General features: G+C 41.5%; 1 protein-coding gene across 14 annotated transcripts in view; it reads right to left on the bottom strand.

Moving 5' to 3' along the window:
- The window catches only part of CTNND1 (catenin delta 1), a 55309-nt gene that overhangs the window by 5756 nt on the left and 25946 nt on the right, over nucleotides 1-23607 (bottom strand). For 9 of the 14 annotated variants that reach the window (XM_027860308.1, XM_027860315.1, XM_027860311.1 and 6 more), the window contains 14 exons: nucleotides 21711-21998; nucleotides 19524-19595; nucleotides 18810-18962; nucleotides 17963-18498; nucleotides 10737-11200; nucleotides 10287-10470; nucleotides 8146-8263; nucleotides 7456-7609; nucleotides 7050-7067; nucleotides 6510-6578; nucleotides 4248-4375; nucleotides 1389-1539; nucleotides 879-1071; nucleotides 371-485 (listed from right to left, as the gene is read on the bottom strand). In XM_027860308.1, coding sequence (XP_027716109.1) covers nucleotides 371-485; nucleotides 879-1071; nucleotides 1389-1539; nucleotides 4248-4375; nucleotides 6510-6578; nucleotides 7050-7067; nucleotides 7456-7609; nucleotides 8146-8263; nucleotides 10287-10470; nucleotides 10737-11200; nucleotides 17963-18498; nucleotides 18810-18962; nucleotides 19524-19595; nucleotides 21711-21905 — 2550 coding nt within the window. In that variant the 5' untranslated portion in view covers nucleotides 21906-21998. The remainder of the gene's footprint in view (nucleotides 1-370; nucleotides 486-878; nucleotides 1072-1388; nucleotides 1540-4247; nucleotides 4376-6509; nucleotides 6579-7049; nucleotides 7068-7455; nucleotides 7610-8145; nucleotides 8264-10286; nucleotides 10471-10736; nucleotides 11201-17962; nucleotides 18499-18809; nucleotides 18963-19523; nucleotides 19596-21710; nucleotides 21999-23607) is intronic. The other 5 variants (XM_027860319.1, XM_027860321.1, XM_027860322.1 and 2 more) reach the window with 3 other exon arrangements.

Below are 23607 nucleotides of genomic sequence, written 5' to 3'. Positions count from 1 at the left end.
TTGAATTCTTATCTGCAGAGTAATACATAGCTTTGTTGAACTGCAAGTTAAAAAATAGGACTGAACCAACTTTTTCATTTCCTCTACTGCAATACAGACATTGTTTAATGGTATAAATGTTACACTGGGGTTTAGTTACTTTCAAGGCTACCACAATATGAAAAAATTGAGAATGATCTCTCTCAAGAGAGGAAGGAACTGACAAAGAAAAACTTCTGCAAAGAGTTATAGAGAATAATTACTTTAAAAACTACTGGTGGAGTCTCAAACGAAGAATAGTCATTTTGATGGGAGGAGAAGAAGGAATACAGTGAAAGAAGAATAGGCAGTAAGTATAAGCAACTGTCATAGTCCCTAGAATGTTCAATACCTGAAAGTCTGATTTTTTCCACCCTTCCTTCTCCAGCGGCTTCCGAAGTTCCTTGTACCCCCAGACTGTCTGTAAGACAAGTGCTGCTGCCCGAACCTCCTTTTCTGATCTATTACTACAAAGAGAAAGAGATAACAAAACAAGACTTTGGCATGAAACCAGGAAAAAAGAAGACAATCCTTCTCTCCTTCTCAAAATATGGAGACTATATGAATACATGCACAATGGGTTAGGCCTGTTTTGTTGATTTAATCCAGTATTTGGTCCCTGACAGTGGTACTAAAGAATGTGGGGGACCATAGAGGTCTCCATGACACCTGCATCTACCTTAAAAGGTACTTTTTCCTTTAACTAGATTTTGGGGAATGGAACAGCTCAATTTACTGTGTGAATGTGGGGAGGGGAGAAGGTAGGGCTGTTGGGATGGTGGTGTTTGAAGGTGGCACAGAGAAGGGCCAAGGAACAAAAGAAAAGGGAAACTTCTCTTGCAATGGAGGTCAAGACAAACCCCGCCTTGTTGATCAGCACTAGTTTCTCAATGCCCTGTGTCTCTCGGAGTTTCTTGGCAGCCTCCAAGTTCTCTGCAATAACTTCATTGATAGTATTCAGAACTGAGACCACAGTATCCTCTGAAAAGTTGCGGGAAGAGCCTTGCTGACCACTTGGCAGGTTCTTTACAAGGTTGGGGATGGCATGCTTCCCTGTAACATCGAAACAGAAGACAGATGAGGAAAGCTGCATCTAAAAAGGCCATTGACTACTGTATTCAGCTACATTAAACATATGAAGCTATAAAACACTGTTCCAATTAGATGTTTGTTCCTCCAGAATTAGGGCAAGGGGAGGAGCCAGAGGGACCATAGGTGTTTTCTATTTTCCTAAGTCTTCGTCCTCCTCCCCTTCTCCAGGCTTTACATTATCTTGAGAACAGTTGATTATCATACCACAACCCACTTCAGTTAGTGCCATTACTTCACAAGCTTATGAAACAAAGATTCTTCTCCCTGGCCCATCTCACCGATCAGTTCCTTATTTCGTGCATCCACAGCCAGATTACGTAGCGCTCCAGATGCAGCTTTCACCACTCGTTCATGCTCATTGGTCAAAAGGTCAGCTATGGCAGAGAGCGCCTTCTCTTGGCGCAGTGCTGAACGGATATACCGGCCATACTAGAAAGTATCAAATCAATAAGTATTTTATTAAGCACCAACTATGTAACAGGAACTGATTAAGCTTTAAGGATCTGAAGACAACAATGTAACGGTTCTTATCCTTGAGGAGTTAATATTCTAACAAGGGAGAAAACAACGATAAGTAAAACACATACTATGTATATATATATGTAAAATGGATAGAGGGAGTTTTGAGAGGAATGGACTAGTTACTACTGGGGATGATCAGGAAAGGCTTTTTGTATAAGGTGGCACTTTGAGTTCAGTCTTGAAGAGGCAGAAATTGGGAGGGTTAGGGAGAAGGGAGGGGATGGAGGTAGGGGTGGGTAAGGAAATATTATTTATTGATGGGGGAGGTGGGGAATGACAGTAAGACCTGAATTTTAGGAAAATCATTTCTAGTGGCTATGAGGATATGTGTTAGAGTAGGGGAAGAGGCTTGAGGCAGGGAGACCAAATGAAGTTATTATAGTAGTTGAAGTGTGAGGTGATGGGGATCTGAATTAAAATGAAAACTGTGTGAGCAGACAGATAAAAAGAGACAGAAACAAGATTTGGTAAATGAGAGTAAGGAGTCAAAGTAACACTGATATTGTGAACCTGGACAACTGGAAGGATGGTGATGCCGTCAGGGTATGATAGAGAAGTTCAGAAGTGGGGTGGAAGGTAGGGAGGGGAAGATAATGTGTTGTTTTGTAGACATATATAGAACATCTGGTTCAAAATGTCCAACAAGCAGTTGGGACTCATCTGGGAATAATCTGAAGAGAGACAGTAATTAAAATCACTAGAGCTGTTGCAGTAACAGAGAGCATAGAGGTCCCGGAATGAAACATGGCTATACCCACAGTTAAGGAGCATGGCGTGGATGACGAACCAGCAAAGGAGAGTGAGGAATAGTCATACAGGTAAGAGAACCAAGAAGGTAGTGTCAGTCAGCCAATGAATATTATGAAGCACTTCCAGTGGGCCAGCACTGTAAGAGCTGCGGACACATGGAAAGCAAAACAACACACACACCACCCCTGCCTCCAAGAAGCTCACGTTCTAAAGGAGGAGACATGCAAATAACTGTCATCTACATAGACAATACATATACTGTAAATGGAAGACAACTGTAGAAGAACAGGCCACCAGGAAGAGACTGCTGCAGAAGGCTGCCTTCGAGCTGAATCTTGAAGGAAGCCAGGGAATTTAGAAATCAGATGGAAGGGGGATAAACATTGCAGGCCTAGGGAATAGCCACAAGTTCTTGGAATCACAAGATGGAGCATCATGTGAGAGGAACAGTAAGTAGGGAAGAATGGATGGATGACAGAATACAAGGAGGGGAGTAAAGTACAAGAAGACTGGAAAGGTAGGAGGGGGCCAAGTTGTGAAGGGCTTTAAATGCTAAAGGGAGGATATATTTTATCCTAGAGGTAAATAGGTAGCTACCAAAGTTACTGAGTAGAGGGGGTACCATGGTCAGACTTGAGTTTCTGGAAGACCACTTTGACAATAAAGAAGTGGTGCGGAGGAGAGACTTAGGACAGAGAGCTCAACTAGAAAGATACACAACAGTCCAGGCAAGACATGATAAGGGGCTGTACTAAGCTGGTACTTGTAGGGGGTATAAATGAGACATGTTGTAAAGGTGGAAACAATTGCTAGCAACAGATTTGATTTGTGGGGTAAGTGCAAGTGAGAAGTCAAGTTTGGCATCAAGGTTGGCAGCCTGGGTGCCTGGAAAGATGGTGGTGCCCTCTACAGTAGTAGAAAATTTCTGAAGAGACAATTTTGGGGGAAGCTCTGTTTTGAACATGTTAAGATGCCTAATAGTGGAGGCAACCTGCCTGAGAAGACATGGAAGAGGGGTTTGCTTTAGCAAGGTGAAGGGCTACCTTTTCATTCAAAGCAAGAGTGAAGGAGGAAATAGTGAGGGAAGATGTCTGCTTGCTATGAGAAGAGAAGGGGAGAAAAGAGAGTTCCTGGTAAATGGTCTCAAATTTTTTGGCCAAGTATGAGGTCCTCAGCTGAGGTGGGGGAAGGATAATAAAGTTTTATTGTACACGTTGAGAAGGATGGTGAAACAATTAGGACTCTGCATGTAAAACAACTACAGTGTTACAGTGAAGACTCAGTTGAGATTAAGTATCATAAATTTGTAATGGACTCGATAAACACTTTTGAATTTTTTTCCAATTTTCATTCAGCAACACATGAATAGGAGCAAAACAGGCAAATGGTGAAAATACATAAGGTCAAGGTTTTGCAAGTCACAACTGGCAACAGAACATAAAAACTTGGAGTCAAGAAGAGTAACCAGGAAGGTAACAAGGAGGAATAAGGTCAAAGGCTCCTGAGAAGTCAAGGAGGATGAAGCTCAAGAGGAGGTCATTACATCTAACAGTTAAGAGCTCATTTGGTAACTTTTAGGGAATAGTTTTAGTTGAGTGATGAGGTTGGAAGCCAGATCATAGGGGGTTTAGGGAATGAGAGGACAAGAAGTAAAGGAGTTTGGCTAAGAAAGGACAAATATAAGAGCACAGCTAGAATCACTTTAGTGGTGATTTAAGGACAAGGAAGTATGTGTGTATGTGTGTATGTGATATTATAATCTGCAAGACAGCTGAAAGAACATGAGGAAAAAGCTGGGGGTTATGCTATATATTATAATCTCCTTTTTTTCCCTCCTCTAAATCCATTCCATTAAGGTTACTCACTGTCCAGCGGCCAGCACACAAATTCTGGATGGCTCCAGCTGAGGCCTCCAAAATGGCAGGGGTCCTGCTCTCCTTAAGAAGAGAGATATAGATACGGACCACCTCAGGCTGAAACAGAAGCTCATAGCCTGCACGGGAGAGGGAGAAGAGATATTAGAATTCCCTCCCCTAAAAGAGTTCTCACATTGATGGGATATGACTGTGAATACAATAAACCACACTAAACTTCTCCAATTCAAGAGGCAGAAAACTCATGTAACCGCTTCCATTTCCTCTTGGGAGTTAAGACTTCTAAACTATAAGTGAGTAGCCTAGAACAAATGCTGCCACAGGAAACAGTCATACTCTTTTCTTCCTTCTAACACTTCCCTCTTTTTTTTAACCGCAGGAATATATGTCTTAGGCCTATCAGTGAGACACTTTTAGGAATTGTTTACTCCCATTTTATTTGTGGAACTCGAAGCTGAAATAGTCAGTGACTATTGGTATTTGGTCCTAACTCACCTATTTTTTAAACCAACCATGTCCTGCCTTCTACCCATTCTTACACTTTCCTTCCTAATAGATATATGTTGTCCAATAAATAAACTTCAACATCTGGTCAACAGAATGAGCTAAGAACTGCTGACGAGTTTTGTGTTCTAGGGGCTTCACACTTCCAAATCAACTTTAATAGCTTAGCTAGAAGCCATTTGGAATTATTTTAGGATCAATACTAGTGTTGTATCATTTAGTAGGTAGAACCATGGCAGAGTAGAAAGAATATTAGCCTTCAGATCAGAAGATGGGTGTTTATAACCCATCCAGGCTGTAAAACTTAGTAAGCTACGTGTCTTTGTGCAATTCACTCTTCACAGTGACTTAACTGATGTTCTTCCAACTTCAATTTCCTAAATTGTAAAGTGGGGTTAACAATTAAACATTATTTCGAAGGTATATTGTGAGAAAAGCTCCTGGGAAACTTCAAAAAACTTAAAATCATAAAATGTTGATCACCATCATTTCAAAACGCATAGATCTGAAATGAGAAAGAGGCCAAATTCTGCATGAAATTTACTAATCTATCTACAAAACACTTCAGAAACTGTGTTGATAGATCACTGCTTTAGGAGTCAACAAATCTTCATTTAGTGCCTATTATGTGTCATCCATGAGATATAAACAAAAAGAATTCCTATTCTCAAGGGACTTATATTTTATAAGGGAAATAATACAGACACAGAAATGCATAAAATATATACAAAGGAAATACAAGGAAATTTCAGCGGCTGTGGGGAGACACTAGCAGTAAGGGGTGTAAATCAAAAAAGGCATAATGTAGGAGTTGGCATTTCAGATGAACTTTTTATATTAAATTTATTTAGTTTCAGTTTTCAGTATTCACTTTCATAGGATTTTGAGTTCTAAATCTTTCTCCCTCTCTCCACTCCCTCCTTCCCCAAGACAGCATACGATGTGATAGTGTCTATACATGTACTTCAGAGAGGACTTTTAAAAAAGCTTGGGGATTCTAAACGTTAGAAGTAACGAAGGTATGCATTCCAGTTATGGGGTATAGCTTGTACAAAGGCATGAAAACAGGAGCTGGAATACTGTGTATGAAGAACAGCAAGTAGATCAGTCTGGCTGAACCACAAAGTTTGTGAAGAAGTGTAATGTGTAATAAGAGCTGAAAGGTGGACAAGTGTCAGATTGTCAAAGGTTATCACTGCTTGAAGAGTTTACATTTTATCCTAGAGGTAAGAAGGAGCTATACAAGCAACCTAGTCAGACCTTCAGCACAGGTGCTTCTGCATTATCAGCTTGGCACTGGAGGCAGCTTGATGGCGTAGTGGATACAGCACTGGCCCTGGACTCAGGAGGACCTGAGTTCAAATCCCGTCTCATACATATTAACACTTACTAGCTGTGTGACCTTGGGCAAGTCACTTAACCCTGATCACCTCACCCAAAAAAAAAAAATTTTAGTTTGGCAGTTGTGTGGAAGACATATTGGAGAGGAGAGACCAGAACCTGGGAGAACAAATAGGAGATGGTTCCAAATTTTTAGGATTCAAAGAGGGTTAAGATTTTCTTTTTTTTTTTCTTTTTTAAAGGCAATTGGGGTGAAGTGATTTGCCCAGGGTCACCCAGCTAGAAAGTGTCAAGTGTTTGGTCTGAGGCCGGATCTGAACTCAGGTCCTCCTGACTTCAGGGCCGATGCTCTATCCACTGCGCCACCTAGCTGCCCCTAAGATTTTCTAATAAAAGGAAAAAACTTACCTCGAGCAGGACTGGTCCTTTTGGGAAAATCTACTGTATCAGTAGTTGGATCCTCTATGGGTTTTTTCCCTTTATAAAAGTAAGAAAAGATAAAGGAAGATAAGAAACCGAGTACCCAAAACATGGCCTTTCTTCTTATTCTTCCCTTCCTCCACAGTGTGGATGAATGAAATATTCCTTCCAAACACAGTACATCTTTCTTTCTTTTCTTTCTTTCTTTTTTTTTTTTTATCAAAGTGTCTTTGGGGAATAAGCCAAGAGGCAAAGAAAGCCAAAGCTGCCTCCTAGCAGAGTCATGCAAAGACAAGGACAGCAGTATGGGCCATAGGTGGACACAACCTATAACTATTACCACAGCCTTAGGTGCTGCCAGGAAATAGCATGCCAAGAGCCATTAGTTCAACCTATTTCATTGGGCTCTCCATACTATATTTCCCCTGCATGCACCCAAAGGAAAGGATTAAGAGGGAGGTGCTAGAAAAGCTAAAATCATAACATGCATATTAGATATAGGCAAGTCCCTCAAAAGAATCCACTCACCTCTGGAGAACCACTCATCTTCCAGTGCAGCACCCGAAGTGGAGAGAGGAGGAGAGACAGAAAGGGAAGAAAATGCAGGAGAAGGATGACAATAGGACCGCAAATAGGCAGGAAAGCACAGATGGGAACAAGAACACAGGTGAAAAGGGAAGAGTTGGGGACAGGGGGTTCCCCAAATTAGTAGGATGCTCTTCCCATTACCACTAACCCAACCATAGTCATCACCACTCCCAGGACAGCAGGGACACATACGCAACATAGGGGAAATAGCCGAATAGGGATGCTATTGCAACATTCCAATCATCCAGATCCTGAGCTGCTTGCTTGTGGTTTGCATCAGGGGATGAGAGGGTTCTTTGGCTAATCATTCCCACAGCAGAAGCAAGGACTAGGAGCTGGACCTCACCTTTGCCCTTCTTAGACCCAAAGCAGCTGGCAGCATGAGGCCCTGTGTTGTTGGCAATGTTAGGAGGAGCTTCCTGGTACCGTTCTGCCTGTGGAATCTCTCGATGGACTTGATATGACAGGTTCCGTAGAAGGCAGACACAGTTCTCCACCAGCTGAGGGAATGAGGTGAAAGGCTCAATGAGGGGACAGAGAATAGCCAGATCAAGAGTACAGAGAATTGACATATCCAGAAGAGGAGGTTAATAGTGATCTAAGTATTAAGTACTACACCACCAGGCCTCAAGAGGACTGCCCAGGCCAATGCCTCTGGAGGGGCTGTCATAGAAGTGCTGGTCCATTCTTTTGTGGTATGAGCAACAGGAGTCTGAATTAGCCTGATCACGGAGCTGCTTGCTTGCTTCCTCCCTCCTCCCCATAAAAAAGAATACTCTATTTCCTAACCACAAGGTAGGATACCAACTGTTACATGAGGAACGGAAGCCATTCATTTTCAGAGGATCCTCATTCTATTTCTCCTAGGTTATCAAACCAGTAATAGAGAACAAAGATTGTTGTATATGAAGTTATTCAGGCACAGGTTGGACAACTGAGGTCTGCCCCTCTAGGTCCCAAATGTTCCTCTGAGGAAAGTACCCACCCCATCCTCTTCCCCAGTCCCATCCTGTTCTATTTTTTTTTTTTTTTGTACCTTGCTGTCTGAGTCCTTCTGCCCAATCTCTGCCTGAACAATGAAAATCAGGGCATCCACCAATCCATCACACTCCCGAAGTTTTCTACGGGCTTCACTTCGTTCCGAACTGACATTCCTGGGGGGAAAAGGGAGAGTCTAAATTCAGAAATTCTCCCCTCTACTTTTTTTGAAATCAGTAAAGGGTTATACAATAACAAACAGTTCTTCCTTCCTAAGCAACCAGTTTAAATAACTACATTTGTATTATTGTAGAACGGAATACAAATTTAGCTATTTTATCAAACAGAGGGTAACATGGTCAGATCTGATCTTTAGAAAGATCAATCTGACAACTGAGTAAAGAAAGAACTGGATTGTGAAAAGACTTATGTTAAAGGAGACCAACCAATCAGCAGGCTAATGCAATAGTCCAAGCATGGTGTGATAAGGGGTGAGAGTGAGGAGTTGAAGATGACACCTAGATTGCAAGTTTGAGAAGATAGCGATGACCTCCTTTATCTAAAAAAACTAATCTCTACCTCTAAAACTGTGTTTGCTCAAAGATTTTTCACTATGTACTTCAACTACTCTTCCCAAAGTCATCTCTTTTTTCTTTCTTTTTCTTAAGGCAATTGGGGTTAAGTGACTTGCCCAGGGTCACACAGCTAGTAAGTGTCAAGCGTTTGATCTGAGGCCGAATTTGAACTCAGGTCCTCCTGACTTCAGGGCCGGTGCTCTATCTACTGCGCCACCTAGCTGCCCCCAATGTCATCTCTCTAAGCACTACTGCCATATCACATTCACGTCAAGGTAATGGAGTCCAAATGTGGCAGTTTTACTAATGGTACTAATTTGAATTGATCACTATAGCAATACTGGCAGATCTTTTTCCTCTTTACATCTTTTTGTTATCCAGTTTTAACTACAAACACTGTCTGGATGATCTGGTGAGGAGGTATTGTTCAACCTTCTATCTTACTCTAGGTAATGTTTTACAAATTATCTCCTACTCTAAGAGGGCAGTTTAATCTCTTCACTTGACAAGGAGATTCAGAGTCTGCTGGACAGAGTTGTTTCTAGGCTTTTTCTCCATTTGGCAATTTCCAGCTGACTTTCAGTAGTGAATTTCTCAAGGAAACGGTGGTGTGTGCCACCACTTTTGCTCATTTCTCCTTTTTCAGAGTTAACAGCTGGTTTACACACATCAGTTTAGAACTGCATACCGTTTCTCTTTACTTGTATCTTTTCTTCTAATCTGTTGTCAATTTAGACTTTTATTGATCAGAATACAACTCAAACAGCTGAATCTGAAATGAGTCCCACATCTGTAATTAGTCATTTCCCATAGATATATTGGTGTCTAGAAAACATCTGACCTCATTTTTGGGGGGGGAGGGGGCTAGGCAATGGAGTTAAGTGACTTGCCCAGGGTCACACAGCTAGTAAGTGTTATGTGTCTGAGGCTGGATTTGAACTCAGGTCCTCCTGAATCCAGGGCCAGTGCTCTATCCACTGCGCTACCTAGCTGCCCCCTTGACCTCATTTTTTTTAATCTTGAACATTTCCTAAAATGTTTTTGCCATCATCTCCTATGCACACTAATTCTGGTATTGATGTCACCAAACACAAAGACATACATAACAGGTATCCCAAAAGTCTCAGTGCAACTTTAAGTTTGCATTAAGACTTTTTGAGACACGTTGTATACTGTTGCCAATTGAAATTTCTTCTAAGAGGAACCATTATGAATCATTATTCTATTTAGTTAGTTTGATTCTTTGGGTTTACTTGCCATAAGAATGTAAATAAGGATTTGGCACAGTTCTTCAAGTAGTATAACAACTTGCTAAGTCACTGGATAAAGGTTCAAGTGTTTGTGCACTGTCTTAAAAACTGTGCTTCTTAGAATGAGACACTTTTCCTGTCTCTATCACTCAATAAACACAAGGGGCCACCACAGTGAACTTTCAGCAATGAGTATCTCTATCGTTAGTAAGGTTGGTCGTCAAAACAACACGTTTGATGTGACGACTGTGCTCAAAGGTTTTCTAACTTTTATACTTCAGTGGCAAAGCCTTTCAGTACCAGAAAAGGAGTTTTGTGGAGGCTAACAACAAAATAATTCACATACGGATAGTTGTTATAGCATCTGTTGTTACCTGAGGCAGCCAGCTGTATTGGTGAGCACTGACTCCCATTCAATATGACGAGGCTTACAATCTTCATTGGGCTCTCTCTCCCAGCCAGAATGTGGGATGATCACTTCATCTGTCAAAGCATGCAGTGCGTGGTCTACAATCTCCATCTTGATAGAGTCATGAGATGAGAGGTTCCAAAGTGTCCCTGGCAAATAGAGATTATAAAGACCTAGTGAGCTACCTCTTCAGCACTGCTCACTCCATATCCCAAGACAGTGCTAAAAGAACAAACACAGGATTTCTTGTGCCCAGGATCCTACCATCATTCATGTTTTCCAAAAGTAAAGCAACTTGGAAGGAGGGAAGGAAGGGAGCAAACACCTTTTTTTCCAATCTAGAATAATTCCCTCTGAACATTTACTGAAAGAGGAATTACCGGAGCTAGTAACTCTCTTTTAGCCCAGTGCTTACCCGTGATGACTTCTGTAAGGTCCATGTCACGGGCCTTTCGAAGAAGACGAACAAGGGCAGGAACACCATCACAATTCTTTATGGCAATCTTGTTGTCCTGGTCACGACCAAAGGAGATATTCTTGAGAGCCCCACAGGCCCCATGGTGTACCTCCTTTTTAGGGTGGTCCAACAGACCCACCAACACTGGGATACCCTTAAGTTTCCGCACATCGGTCTTCACTTTATCGTTACGATAACACAGGTGCTGCAAATAGGCAGCTGCATTGGACTTGACAGCATCCAGGCGGAAGCCCAGCATGGCAATCACCTCTGGCAATTCTGGCTGCCTCCAGTTGGGAGGTGGAGGACCTCCCTTTCTCAGGCTGTCCAGACTTGCTAAACTTCCCCTTTCATGTTGTGCCAGGGGAGCCCAGTAGTATTGGTCTGGGGGCACTTCCTCACCAATTATATCTTCATAGCTCCTGAATGATTTTAGAAAAAGCAAAGAAAACATAAACCAATGTGATCTAGTCTTTCCTGAATGCACCATCTTTAAAGTATAAATTAGGGGTAGCTCTTGGCATTCCCAGATCTAACAGACAAACCAAGGATTTGACTTGCTTAACTGACAATGACCGGCCTCTCTTAGCATGTAGTACAAAGGACATTACTTTTTTAAATAATGTGTTAAGATGTGTTGTATCACTATCTTTATATAATTAATGTCAAGGCTCTAAGCAAAGACTTTCATTTATCTACTACTTATATAAGTAGCAAAGACCTTCCATGATAAATTAAAATCAGAAAAACCTGCCTTTAGGATGCATTTGAATGACATTTTACAGCTAATGACATCTCTGTGAATAAAGGAATGAGGCTAAACCTTAAACTCATACATATTTGAGGAAACAGAGCAGGCAGATAAAGCAATGATTGAAGGGTACATTAAAAAGCCTAGGAATGGAACTTACAATCACTAACTAGAACAGGATATAAAGTACTTACACAGGAAACAGCTGAAGAGTATAAGACCCCTTGGAATACTTTATATTCTACCTCCACCCTATTCTAGAAAATGTGGGAGGCCTAGAGAACAGCACAATCAAAAACTTCTTGCCATATCATATTAAGATCTGGCCTTCAAAGGATATGACCAGGCAGTTCTCAGATGAAGGAATTGAAGCCATCTATAGTCACATGAAAAAATGCTCTAAATCACTATTGATTAGAGAAATGCAAATCAAAACAACTCTGAGGTACCATATTACACCTATCAGATTCGCCAGCATGACAAAACAGGAAAATGATAAATGTTGGAGAAGATGTGGGAAAATTGGAACACTAATGCATTGCTGGTAGAGTTGTGAAACGATCCAACCACTTGGGAGAGCAATTTGGAACTAGGCCCAAAGGGCAATAAAAATGTGCATACCCTTTGACCCAGCAATAGCACTTCTAGGGCTATATCCCAAAGAGATCATACAAATGGGAAAAGGACCCACATGTACAAAAATATTCACAGCAGCTCTTTTTGTGGTGGCAAAGAATTGGAAATTGAGAGGATGCCCACCAATTGGGGAAAGGCTGAGCAAGTTGTGGTATGTGAATGGAATGCTATTGTGCTATAAGAAATGATGAGCAGGTGGACTTGAGAAAAATTTGGAAAGACTTGTATGGTCTGATGCTGAGTGAAGTGAGCAGAACCAAGAAAACGACGTACACAACAACAGTCACAATGTGCCATGACTAATATTGATAAACTTAACCCTTCCCAGCAATACAAGGATCTAAGACATCTCCAAAGACCTAGTGATGGAGAATGCCGTCCACATCCAAAGAAAGAACTATGGAAGTTGAATTGCTATTTTTTTTTTCTCTTCTGTTGAGTTTTGTTTCCTCTTTCTGGTGGTTCCTCCTATTGGTTCTAATTTTTATTTACAACATCACTAATGTGAAAGTATGTTTAATAGGAATGTATATGTATAGCCTATATCAGATTGTGCACAATCTTGGGGAGGGTGGTGGGGAGGAAGGGGGAGAAAAATTTTAAACTCAAAAGCATATGGAAGTGATTGTTGATAATCAAAACAAATTAGTAACAAAAAAAAAAAAGATCTGCCCTCAGTGTCTGTGTGTTACTTTTTATCACACTGATCACCATCTTTACACTTCAGGCTGGCAATCAGGCTGGAATATACAACTATGGTTCAAATCTGACTTCTTTTTAAGACTGATTCCCTTTCCATAACCTTTATTAAAATGCGGCACTCATTAACAACACAACTGGAATATCTGCCCACTAGCAATAGCAGTAGGCACTTTTCCCTTACACTGGCCCTAAGTCTAAAACAATGGAAAGTCAGTCCTTGGATTTCAGTACCAAAAACCAACCACTAGAGGGTGAAGCAGTCACACTATTACTTGATCATAACCACCAGGAAGAAACCCATTCCCTATCTGTGAGGTCATCTCATTCCATGACTCCCCCCTCCCCCCCAGGAGAAAGGAGAATCTATTGTTTTGTTCTCTTAGAAGAGGCCTACAGTTTATTAGGTACATTATTAGAGCCTCTTGATACTCAATGCTATGTTAAGATGTTCCGTGCCTGCTTCATAGAAGACAATCCCAACTGCTCAGTCCAAGAGTTGTATTTTTAAAAATCCCTAAAACTTCCTTAATTTTGCCTCCAAACATAATCCTTCCTCTTTAGAGGTCATTATCCCCTAAAGGTCAATAACCCTCAAATATCCTGCTTGCAGTCATCCTTGTTACCCTCATGTGACAAGAATAAAGTACTGTGAGTCTTGGTGTGGGCTCCCTGACCGTACAGCCTATTCATCTACCATAATAAAGACTTGAATAGAAAATAGTATTCCAATTTAATACATAAAATACAGTGTGTCTGGGAAATTGCTGAGACTCAACAAGTATATTTTTTATTGATAACAGGTTACCACTAAAACAATTATTACAGGCTAAAGGACTCACAGCAAAACTTCAACATACATAAATTCAAAGATTTATTATGAGCCTAGCATATATAAAGGCATATAAAGGAAAACATACATGGCAAATCACCTCAAACTCATTCTGAAATAAAAATTGAATGAGCTAGAAGAAACCTCAAATATTTATCATGTTTGTTGTTTCTCTTCATTGCCCATATGAACGAGGCCCAGTTCAATGATCCAACCTAGGTCACTCAGCTAATTTATGCATGGAGGTCTCCTGACAGCCTAGTCCAGTGGTTTTTTTTCTCATATGGTACACTGCCACATTGTTTAGACTTTGACCTCGTATTACTCTCCTAGGACCGGAACAGGAAGCAGCAGAATGTTCTTGCTAGACAAGCAGGTTCTTAATCCAAAACTATCTTGGCATACATCCATGGACTGGGCACAGAAATCCATCTCTTTACATAAAGTTTTCAATCCACTATAGGACAGAAAAAATCCTGGCGTCCACACCCTCCTAGAGTCAATCATTTCTCACTAAAGAGAAATTCAGGAAACAGACTGGTACCTGGGGCCAACGCCCTGGGGAAGATCCTTCCCAAATGACCACTACTCACTACTGTTCTAGGTGGCGGGATCTAAACCTCCCGTCCCTCTATGAATAATGGATGAGTCAGAGAGGAGGGGAAAAGATAGTCCAAAAGATAGGTGACTCAGGTTTGGGTAAGGAAGCCTCAGCCTTCCTTCTTTGACTGTTCAGTGAAATCATTTAACGCCATACCAAAGAAATCAGGATCAAATGCTTGCTTTAGAATGTCATGACCCTACGGGAGGATTTAACACAAACTGATAGATACAGTTTTAATCTTAAACTTACTAAGTAGCTGCTAAGTATAAGGCACCCCAGTTAATAATTGGGAATAGAAAAACAAAAGTAAAACAGTATCAGGTAGGGGGCAGCTAGGTGGTGCAGTGGATAGAGCACCGGCCCTGGAGTCAGGAGGAGCTGAGTTCAAATTTGACCTCAGACTCATGAAAAACTTACTAGCTGTGTGACTCTGGGCAAGTCACTTAACCCTCAATTGCCCCCCCCCACACACACACACAAAGTATCAGCTCTCAAGCTTAGGGCAGGGGAGAGGGACAGGTCATAATGGATCCAGACGCCATACTCTATAAGATTTGAGGAAGCAAACACAGTGATGGGTTCCAAGGAAGGCTACCCAAGCTAAAGCTTGAAGGTAACGATTATAAAAGACAGCCATGGGGAACACACTTTAAGGGCATTTGCATGTTGGGTTTGGGGAACAGTCCAAACTGACTTTACTTAATTCAGAGCATCATGGGAGAGGTCTGGAGCTGGAATGAAGCTTAGAGCCAAGCCCTAATTTTATAGATGAGGAAACTGAGTCTCAGAGAGATGAAGTAACTTGCCCATGGTCACAAAACTACTAAGGAAAGATGAAATATGAAGCCAGCTTTTCCTGATCCCAGGTCCACCATGCTCTCCACTCTGCCACACTGCCTAGAGCAAGTGAAGGTCATAGAGGACAAAAGCAAAAGTGTGGGATGGTTCTAAGAATGATGTCAGGAGCCCTAACACTCAGAATGAGCCAGGGTGGACAAGGAACACTAAGGACAACAACAACAACAATAAAAAAAAGTGTGTGTATAAGCTATCCTCATAAGAGGATCTAAGAAAGGACAGTATTGATGACTAAGAAGTATGAGATGATGGGGAAAATGGAGAGCTGTTGAACTTTCATTTGACTTAGTTTGTTTTTTTCCTGTTAAAGAAAATGATCTTGGAACTGGGAAGGACTGAAGAGAAACGGTGACAAGGAGCTGAAATACCAGATAAGGAGAAAGATAGCAAGAAAGCACTTCGATGCCTTTGATGACTGTAAACCACCAGGCCTAGATGAGCTCCACCACATGATACAGAAAGAACAGTCCGATATGATCAGCTTAGCCATTGTCAATAAAAAAGGAAAGCCAAACCGTCCCAGTTTCCAAACAAAGGCAAGAAAATGAAGCCTGCAATCTACAGGGTAGCAAGCTTGACTGAATCCCGGCAAAATTTTGCAACGTACAAGAGAGAGCAGGTGAATACCTAAAACGGAGCTGTATATCCTTGACAAGGTTATTAGATTGATAAACCAAGAGCTAATGCTAAATTCACCTAGATTTTTGCAAACACTTGGCAAAGATACTATACTTGTGAGAAAAAATGGAAAGATGAGGACTAAAAAGAAAACCAGTATAGGCAGCTGGCTTCTTATTTAAAGTAGGAAATGACCAGCACAGAATTAATGTTGGAAGTGATCTCATAGGCCAACTAGTTTAATCCATAAATGAATGAGCATCCCATCTATCATTATTCAGTCTTTGTCTGACGACTCAGTGAAGGGGTAGGGAACCTGTTTGCCAAAGCAGTTCCATTTGACTTAAAATAAGACCCTAGAGCTTTTTCCGATATATTGTTAACTAGCCCTACCTTTGTCATTTTTTTTATTGTGAAGTTGATTCTTGAACCCAAATTTGAGACATTTACATTTATCACTATTAAATTTCATCTTTTTCAGTATGGTCTAACACTCTAGCTGACTGAGATCTTATCCTTTGATTCAGTCACACCATTACTAAGCCACACTTCTAAGAGAAAGACGAAAAGGACTCATACGTGCAAAACATTTATAGTAGCCCCAAACTGGAAACTAAGGAGGTACGCACCTCTTGTCTAAGAGGTGATGGACATAAAATGCAGAATGAAACACTTTTTTGAACATAATCAATGTAGGAATATTTTTACTGGACTGTACATGTTATGAGATTTTTTCTTTTCTTTTATTTCTCAATGGGGAAAGGAGAGGTGGGAAGTGAGAGAAATAATATGCATATTTTAAAGGAAATTTTATGAATGTGAAAAGTGAGGCCCCAAACATAAACTCAAACATGTTCTCTAAGATGTGGTAATACCATAGAAGGTAGAAAAATGAAATTTAAATACATCAATGACTTAGAAATTTAATATCAGTAGAATAGATTTGGTAATTTCAATACAGTTGAAGAGATGGTCATTCAGCAAAGATGACTATCAAAATCCTTAAAATATTTGTAAAAGATCATGGCTACGATATATACATTAAATAATATAATGATTATTTTAAAAGTATGAACCTATCAATCAGATACAAGCATTTAAAAATCTGAACATTCAAATGAATAATAAAATTAAATGTTCTATGTTATAAGAGATAGCTCTCTGAAAAGGGAGGTGGGAAATGACAGAGGGGAAATTTTAAGCAGTGCAAAAACAAAAAAGATATCAATAAAAATCTAATAAAAAAAACAACAAAAGAAGGAAAAAGTTAAGGTCACAAAGGCTGTGGGAAGATCGGTATACTAATACACCATTGAATAGAATTATGGAGTGGCCAAAAACCAGTCTGAAAAGCAACTTGGAACTATGCTTTAAAAAAAAAAAAAAAGACACTAAAATACCAGTAACCTTTTACCTAACAACCATTTACTAAGATAGAAGAGGTGATACTATCAGAGATGTAGACTGAAATATGCATTTCCAGACAGTACTCCTGTATGGATTTGTTTTCCTGTTACAAAGGAGGGCTTCCCTCCAAAGGAGGGAAGACGAGTAAAGCATTGTGGGAGAAGCGTGGGTGGGTTCTAATTGAAATGTCCCCAAAAAGGCAAGAAAAGAGCAAAAGCGACACTTTTTAAAAAATACACAATACAGAACATGAAGTTCAGAAGGCAATTCAGACAATCAGGTCAGTTTTGTGACTATCATGTTAACATACACGTAATGTTAACATATACTTAAAACACCAACATAATAAAATCTCCCAATTTCATTCATGATTCTTTTTCTTTTCTTTGCATATGCTAATATACATGTTTCTTGATATTTACTAAGTTCCCAATAAAAGAAAAAATATATTTTCTTTTAAGAAGCAGAGAGAAGAACACTTCCAAAGTGAGAAGCTCTCATCTCACTGGACTAGCCTTGTAATTATACCTTAGATCGAAAAATATTTTGATAAGGACAGAACGATCACCTCTCAGGACTGTATAGGTGCATATTCCAGTGCTCCATTTGGGTAACTTACACTGCTCTGTATCGAAGCATAAGCACCAACCATAAGCTATCAATCATGACAACTATAGCCACAAAACGTTATCTTAACCAAATGCTGTCAGAGTCAACAATATGTCACATCTTCCCCTGCCCTGAAATCACAAAAGATTCTTCTCCAGATCTAGGCCTACCTGAGACGTCGGCGGGGGTCAGATGGTGTCCCAGTGCGGCGGGCAGTGCCGTAATCAGGCATCATACCATAGTCCAGATCGTCATAGCCCATACTACGCTGGTCATCCTCCAATCCATAAGGTTCTGGATGGAAGCGATGGAGATCCACACTACTTCCACCCACTCGAACTTGGGGCTGAGGCCCATAGACATCTTGTCGACTTGGAGCCCGATATCCCTCCATACTGGGACGGTACCGCTCCTCAATTCGAGTCACCCGGGACAGGCTACCATAGTTGTCACTGCCACTGGGGTAGCCATCCTCATAGTGCCGGCTGTAGCCATCTGGTGGATAATGGAAGTTCCTGGGCAGAGTGGCAGTGCCTGCCTGCCCCACATAAGGGCCAGGCCCCCCATTGCCATTCTTGCGGAAGTCACGGCCCAGAGTTTGGATATAATTGTTAGAAACTGAGGAGCCATCCACAGGAAGCCCATCTGGTCCCATTGGGACTGGCTGTACCGTTCGTGTTGTCACGGTCTTTACTACTTTCTTGACCTTGAAGGGCAGAGGAGACAGTCAACAGAACAAATTAAATGAAGGGAACCTGTCATACACTGATTTTCCTACCTTGCAAGGGCACCTGAGGAATGAAGACACCACTCAGGTAATAGCTATAGCTGTGAAAAAAGGTATTCTGGATCAATATTTCCTACCTTTTCTATTCACTATCTACAAAATTTTCCCAATGTCACACTCTCCTCAATTACAACCACCCGATACTCTCTCATCTACTTTAGCAAATACCCAAAAATCTAGTGGTAAATTCTCCCCCACCCTTCCCAGGTCTTCCTAAAGTGCCAACTCACTGTGGTCTCTGTTCGGCGAGTGGTCCCATCATCAGAAGTTTCCACAGAAACAACAGACATTGCTCCCTCTGGATCCTCTTCAGTGTAAGTCTCCACAATTGGCCCTGGTTCTTGCATCCTGGGGATGGTGCTATACAGAAGGTGACTATGGTCCTGTATGAAATAATGGGGGCAAAGTTACTATGATATGGCCCAAGTGAATACTGACATTAGAAAATCCAGCAAGAAGAGAGAATACTTCATAAACTCCAAAAGGTTTAGGATAGCAGTGCTTCTCCATATTTGGAATTTACACAAAGGCAAAGATGTGGTTTCTTAGAACCTCCTCACCTTCCTGGGACATCAACCTATTAACCCCTGACTGATAAAGAACTCTTTCAAGAGTAACCAACCCATAAGATCTTCTAAGGGACATTAGAAAGCCCTACTTCAGGGAACTCAAGTCATTGGTTCCGAGTTGACTGCCAGAGAGAAGCAGCTAGTTTTCTAGAGCAGAAGTAAAATTGTACAGAAAAGCAATATTTTAATTGAAGGAGACTGATTACAGGCAGTCAAGAGTTTTGCTCACCAAAGTTCATTCTCAAGTGTTCTTGCAAAGTCCCATTTAAAATCATTGTACCCAGGTGTAAGCCAAATTACCAATGTGCTTTCTAACAGAATGAGAAGGGAAGAAAAAAAGAACGTTGCAAGCTCTCTAAATTCTGAAGGAATTACCTGGGGCCCGTTGAGTTTCAAATCTGAAAATTTTTGTCTCTCAAGGTCAGCATCGCCCACAAACCGGCCGTTCTGAAATATATACCATAGGAACAGCTTACTACATTATATGGTCTTCCTATATTCTCTGAAATACAAACATCTCCTTTTATTACAGGACAAGATGATGTTACCACTCAATGTTAACAATATTGGCAAATGTGCGAGATTTGCATTCGGAAGGCCTGTATTTGAATCCTGGCTCTGTCACGTCACTTATTTACCTGTGTGACCCTGGACAAGTCCCTTCCACTCTCTAGACCTCCTTTTCTTCATCTGTAAAATGAAGGGAATTAGACTAAATGGCCTCTAAAGTCCCTTCCAGCTCTAAATCTAGACTTTTTATTATTTTAATTATCCAAATTTCCTGCTGTTTTCACCTCACTGCTAGAAATCAGAATCACACCTGCGATTTAGGTAGACCTGGAACTCTGGGACAATGCTGCTTGACAAAAGAGCCAGGAACAGGGAAAATGAACACATGTTCTCAATTTTGTGTGGAGGCCATGAAAATAAAGAGCCTAAAAGGACTAGGCTGGGTTTTCCCCAAAGAAACTCAATACACTGCTTCTATACCATCCTTACTCCCCAACCCTGTGGCAAACACCCACAATGCCCCTTATATGCAGCTCTTCGAAGAAGCAGAAACAGTACTCTTGTCTACCAGGTGTGAAGGAGAACCCAAACTGATCTCAAAAGTGGCACCAATCCCCACAATATCTCCACCACTGGTTTCTAAAACTACTGAACAGACTATGACCCTTTTTTCCTGGGCTGGAACTTCATTCTCTTCTAGCTACAGAAGAGAATTTTAAGGCCAATAAAATTCATTAAGCAGGGACAAAAAAGACCTGGCTACCTTGGAAGAAGCCCTTGTTCCATTATAAGCACGCTTCAGAGAGAGGAAGTAAAACTAGATTTCTTTCAGTAGAGAGGAAGGGTGTGGTTTTTTTTAACCAAGTAAAATTCAAAGAAAAGACTATACTTATGATCCTGGAATTCCCCACCATCTCACTGACTCCTTACCAGTCCTACTCTCCCCTCTCCACATGCATCTTAAATCAACCTTCTTTTTTGTTGCTTAAGAATGAGTCCCAAGCAAAGAGAAAAGAAATTAAGTGGCAAGATGGGGGTCCAGTTAGGTGATTTCCCAAGGAATCCATCCTCAGATGGAAATCACCTAAGTGGAGCCCCATCTTGCCACTTACTCTCTTGACCCCTCATTACCAAGGACTTTCTTTTCCATCTGCCTTTACACTCAAATAGAAAGTTAGTGGAAAAAAAAGTCCAATTGCTCCTACCTGTAGCTCTTTCAAGGTTTCATACTGCCTATCCAGCAACAACCCCTCCACAGAAAGTAAACTGGACAAAATCCCAGACAGATTGTATCACATCAGGACCAGGATAAAAAAAAGAGAAAACACTTCTCCTTCTGAATACCCTGAGCTGCTAAAGTCACACCACAGACTAGTAGAGCCTCCAAGGCTGCTGGCTGGCTCCTGTGGTTAGCAGGGTTGAATAGCAACATGGTATTTGCTTTCTTCCATTTTCCCTTTACTAGAACAGGAGTAGCCATAACCCTTCCTCACAGACATGAATTACGCAGTTAACAAGGAAAGAACGCAGGGCCAGCATGAAGTGGGAGGACACAGTTGGTGGACACAGACCTATCCCTGAGCACAGCGTGTTCCCTGAGGGCCGAAGTTAAGCTAAGATCACAAGCTGCCCAATTTCCCCAACCATTGAGACAATTGCTTCCTCTCTCCCTTGTACTGTCCCAAGAAAGCTCCAGAAGTTAACACCAGAGGAGTTAGAGAAAATAGATGGTTTCACTGCACAGCTCTGAACTGCAAGCTCTACCACTGTGGCTCTGCAACCCAAGCCAGAGATATCAGTGCAGCGGAACAGGCCAAAAGAAGGGTGCTCACCAAGGATGAGTTCACAGTCCTCAAAGCCGCCGCCGCCAGCTTCCCCTAACATTCAGTAGGTACCAACCCAGAAGATGCCTATTAACTGGAAAAGTTTACCATAAAGCACTGGCACCATGGACAGTCCATCACCATCAGAACAGCTTCCTGGAAAGAATCTCAGTTGCTCTGGTGAGCATCTCAAAGTTCTACCTGCCCATCCAAGGGGAGGAGAGGTTACCTGATGCCGGCGGGTGAGGGTGCCGTTGGCCATGATAGAGTTGGCATCCTGTGGTGAGACACGGACACGCTCCAGTTGCGCCGAGACGTGGCGCCGCTCCTCCTCTAAAGCCCGGGTCAGCTTCTCAAACTGTGCCTCTTGTTCCTTCACAGAGGCCAAGATGCTGGCGGTCGACTCCACCTCTGAGTCGTCCATGACCCTGAGGGACGGAGTCGCCGCAGGGCAGAGTAAAGGGGAGGTGGATCACAGAGGAAGGAGGGAGATAACCTCCCCCCTCACTTCACACCACTAGGAGGGGTAGGGGAGAAAGAAAAGATCAAAGATAAGAAAAGATAGAGATCATCAATCCCAGAGCCAAAGATGTATTATACCTTCAGGTTTGTACCACAGTACAGCAGGGAAACTACCACCAAGCTTAGCAGCCCATCACCAGTGTCTGGTCAAGCAGGATTACTCTTCTACTAGTTTCCCTCAAGACATAACAAAGAACTAAATATGGCTAAGCACCTTATACAGGTGATAGGAAACCAGAATGTGGCTAAAAGCTAGTCACTGATGACATAAAAGTTAGGTCTACTGTTTGCAAGTTCTGCCGATCTTAGCAGCATCACAAAGTTGCAACCTATAAAAATATACGTGCCATACCACCATTTATTACGGGGCAAACCTTGTCATGGAAGTAACCTCTATTAGGAAGGGATGGGTATCTATTCTTCTGGAATTAACCTGTCCTAGCCTTTATGATTAGAATTGCTATGGGGGGAGGGGGGGTAAGAGAAGCAGCTAGGTGGCACAGTAGAGCTCCGGCCTTGCAGTCAGGAGGACCTACAGTTCAAATCTAGAGGAGGACTTGAGTTCAAATCCAGCCTCAGACACTTGACACTTAACTAGCTGTGTGATCCTGGACAAGTCACTTAACCCCGACTGCCTCACTAAAAAGTGAAAAAAAAAAAAAAAGAATTGCTGCTAGGGAAGTTAAAAATTCCTAACTAAAGGGGTAGCTAGGTGGCGCAATGGATAGAGCACTGGCCCTGGATTCAGGAGGACCCGAGTTCAAATCCGGTCTCAGACACATAACACTTACTAGCTGTATGACCCTGGGCAAGTCACTTAACCCCATTACCTAGCCCCAAAAAAAAAAAAAAAAAAAAAGACCAAAAAAATTCCTAACTAAAATCCCAAAACAGAACTGGAGCTCTCTTAAAGTATTTCAATTTCCCATTAATCAAAAAGGGGTAAGAAGCAAAATGCAAATTTAGGGTTCTGGTTCTGAATTTTGATGTTCCTGGATCTGACAGCTTCACATTTAAGGCCAACATGGCCCCAGGCACGACTACTGCCGAGATAAACCAGGAAAACATTAACAAAGAAGGAATGAAAAGTATCCACAGAAAGTTTGTATATAAAAAAAGGCAAGTTCCAGGAATTTAGGCAGTAGGGAAATGAGCTTTAGAGTTCTGAAACACTAATTTGTGAACTGGAGACATCTCAGGTAATTGTCTTCAAAAAGTCAAATGAGAGACATTCCCTAAATCCTAATCTCCCAGTCAACATTGGGAAGTTTTGACAAGATTATTTCATATATCACTATTATTCCTTCCCCATGTGTTCGCATCTTGGATAAATTACTAAATATCAATGGACCCTGTAAGGTACCTAAGTGTTATTGCCCCAATAATCAAGACTCCCAATAATAAAGATGGGAGAGGGAGGAATGCCAATGCCTTTCTTCTCTGTGCTCAGAGAAACATGCTACGGAAACCAACCCCAACCATTACTTCAACCCACCAACAGCAAATTGTTTTCTTGGCCAGAAAATCAAGGGGAAACGGCATTGACATTGGGGATGAAAATCAGTATAAAACTTTGCACCCCAAACACATCACTGGGAAATGCA

Source organism: Vombatus ursinus, unplaced genomic scaffold, assembly GCF_900497805.2.
Source record: "Vombatus ursinus unplaced genomic scaffold, bare-nosed wombat genome assembly UNPS02014177.1, whole genome shotgun sequence".
Classification (NCBI taxonomy): Eukaryota; Metazoa; Chordata; class Mammalia; order Diprotodontia; family Vombatidae; genus Vombatus; species Vombatus ursinus.
This window is presented reverse-complemented; position numbering and strand designations above follow the sequence as displayed.